At 46.7% G+C, this 2943-nt stretch overlaps 1 protein-coding gene across 1 annotated transcript in view; it reads left to right on the top strand.

Annotated features, from left to right (window-relative positions):
* USB1 (U6 snRNA biogenesis 1) overlaps positions 1 to 2943 on the top strand; it is a 23794-nt gene that overhangs the window by 13101 nt on the left and 7750 nt on the right. The window contains exon 4 of the mRNA XM_008575156.1: positions 2517 to 2570. Within this exon, the coding sequence (XP_008573378.1) occupies positions 2517 to 2570 (54 nt within the window). The remainder of the gene's footprint in view (positions 1 to 2516; positions 2571 to 2943) is intronic.

A 2943-nucleotide genomic window follows, 5' to 3' on the forward strand; every position in this document is an offset into this window, starting at 1 on the left:
CTCCCCCCCCCGCTCCCATCCTAAAAAAGCCACCAAGTGTGCGTTTTTTTTTTTTTTTTTTTTTTTTGGTGGCTGGCTGGGAATCTGAACCCTTGACCTTGGTGTTACAACACTGTGCTCTAACCAACTAGGTTAACTGGCCAGCCGTAGGTGGTGGTTTTCTGAGTCTGCTTTTATCTGCAGAGCCTTTCTTCTAATGAGGTGTTACACAGAAGCCTGATGTGTAGATGTATAAGACAGATAAAAACAGAAGTCTTCTAGCCAGACCTCCACCCCTGCAGTTCACGAGGCCTTAGGCCCAGGAATTCCAGAGAACATCTCTGCCCCTTTCTGAGGGCCAAAGAAGGAAAGGATTTGTTCCAATCAAGTCAGTTAGCCAGAGAATCAGGACTAAAACTCATCTCTCTGCCTAATCCAGTCCTCCCCCTTTTTTTGATTGCCACTATCAAATTTATTGAGCCATATGTATATTTTCAGGACTCTCTTGATCACAGATGCCAGAAACTCAAACCAAAGTGGCTTAAACCGAAGGGGAATTTATAGGCTGGTGTAACTAAAAAGTTCAGAGGTAGTAGCATAGGATGCATTAATGAGCGGATCAGGGTGACCAGAAGATGTCAGATGGTACCTGGCTTTTACCAGCACAGCTCTGTCCCCCTCTGAGGTGACTTCATTCTTACAATGACAAGGGAGGCCACCAGCATCTCCAGGCTGATGGTCTTCTGGTATGAAAAGACAGCCCTCTTTTCAGCTTCAGCAGAAGTCCCAGGAATGACTTTGATTGGTCTGGCAAGGCTTACGTGCTCTCCCTTTGTAAGAGTTAACAAAACACTTTCCCTTTCTACATAAGAATGCTTCCCTTATCCTGCTCAAGATCTGTTCCCTGGGTAAAGGTGGAACCGGCTGTATTAGCAGCAACGTCACTTATGGTGGAAATGACTGACTGGCACACTGCATCTGGGCTGGGAAGACTACGAGTGAACCAGGCCCCTGTGGGGAGGACTCAGCTTCGGGCTTCCCTGCACGTAGTGGTTCTTTAACTGGGAAGTACCTTGCTGGGACCTCTGGAAACTTTGCCCAAGGGCCATTACAAGAGATTCTGATCCCCTTGGGGTATGTACGTGGCTTGTTCTCTTGCTCACTTGGAGACCATAGAACATTACTTGGCCCACTGTGTTGGCTTCCTCTGAGGAAATGGATCTGATGCTGTCCTGCTGGTATATAGTATTTCCTGCCTGGTGTCTGAGTAGAGCCAGGCCAGGTATGGCCTTTTGAGTTTGATTGCCTGGTTGAACATAAGTGCCTGAGTGGGCAGCGCACCCCTGATTCTATTGCTGCAACTGAGGAAATACTATTCTGTGACTGGTCAGGCCTGGGCCAGGTGTGTGCTTCTAGAGTGGACAGCAGTTCTCCAACACAAGGTGAGCAGGAAAAGGGGTGTTGGTTGGGCACATACATCCAATATTCCCTCCAGGATGATTGTCAGACACCTTGCAGAACTCTTTCTAAAATATCTACACTTAACCATGCTGCTGGTGGTTCTGTCATCCTTTACCTTTTCCCAAAAGGGAGTATGATGAGGAGGTCGAAGCCTGGATGGGGAAGCAGAAAGTTGACGGACTGACGTTGTGCCCTTGGACAAGTTGTGAGACTCTATCGAGCATGCTGGTGTAGCGTGTTTCTTCAGGTGGGGGTGAGACTCCTGGCCTGGAGGCTATAAAGTGGTCTTTTCCTGTGGTAAGACTTGCCGGGTTGGTCCATGAGCAGCAGGAAGCCATTGACCCCTCTGAGATCTTTAGTGTCCAGAGAACACAGACAGCACCTACTGACAGAACCTGACTGGTGCCCAAGAACTGATCTGAGGGGTGAGTGAGTGGGTGTTTCTGCACTTATTTCACAGCAACAGAGACCCACTTACCATCACTATAGGGTCATAGGTGAGAGCAAGGGCTTTGGAATCAGGCAGATGGAGGTCCAAATCCTGTCTCACCAGGCTTCAGTTGCTTTGTCTGTAAAACGGACATAAACATAATGCCTGCTTCACAGGGTAGCGTGGGGATCCACATGCTGATGTGCACAAAGCCCTTAACTCAACCCTCAGCTCATGAGAAATGTTCTTCTTGTTGCTTAGACTAAATCAGAGTTGTCCTATTTTAAGCTGCAAGGAACAAATTGGCCCCTTAACTAATCTGTTATCACCCATTTGGTGAATAAGACTTGCTCAGTTCCCATCAGTATAGTTGAGATAGTTTCAAGTTGTTTATTGCAATGAACTGCTATTAACAAAATAAAATTTTTGCTAGCATCTTGACAACACTGTGTGTTACTCGAACAGGGTGATTTTAAGGTCTTGTCCAGCTCTAATTGAGGGTTTAATTTACCACCCGTATAATGGGGGTGACAATATTAAGTGTAAAATGAGTTAACTATATTTTCAAAGTGCCATTATTTAACATAAACTATTTTTTTCTGATTATTTTTCCTGAAAATATGGTCTGTCTTCTTCTAAATTTCAGATTCTTCTTTACTGCCAACCGGGTAAAAATTTACACCAATCAAGAGAAAACCAGGTAGGTCCTCACTCCCTCAGTTACTGCCAGAAGAAGATTCTTTGGTGCAAAGATTGAGGGGGTGCTTTTCTTTTTTTTTTTTTTTTNAGGAGCTCACCCCTTACCCGAGGGGACTCCTTCTCGGACCTCCTTCACTCTCTCTGCGGTTTCCGCTGCTGACGCTTCGCCCTCATCCATTTTCTCCGGCGCTGGCTTTCCGTACCCAGCACCAGCTCATCCAAACGTAAGTCTCCCTTTAGAGGTGCCATTTTAAACTAGGACTACCCCTCCGGCATCCAGCCCTAACAGGGGCAGTATGGCCTTCAGGGCCTCAGTGGACCCCTAAATACTCCCTCGTCACACCAGACCGTCCACATTCTACTCCTCTCCCAAC

Source organism: Galeopterus variegatus, unplaced genomic scaffold (genome assembly GCF_000696425.1).
Source record: "Galeopterus variegatus unplaced genomic scaffold, G_variegatus-3.0.2 Scaffold58, whole genome shotgun sequence".
Lineage (NCBI taxonomy): Eukaryota > Metazoa > Chordata > Mammalia > Dermoptera > Cynocephalidae > Galeopterus > Galeopterus variegatus.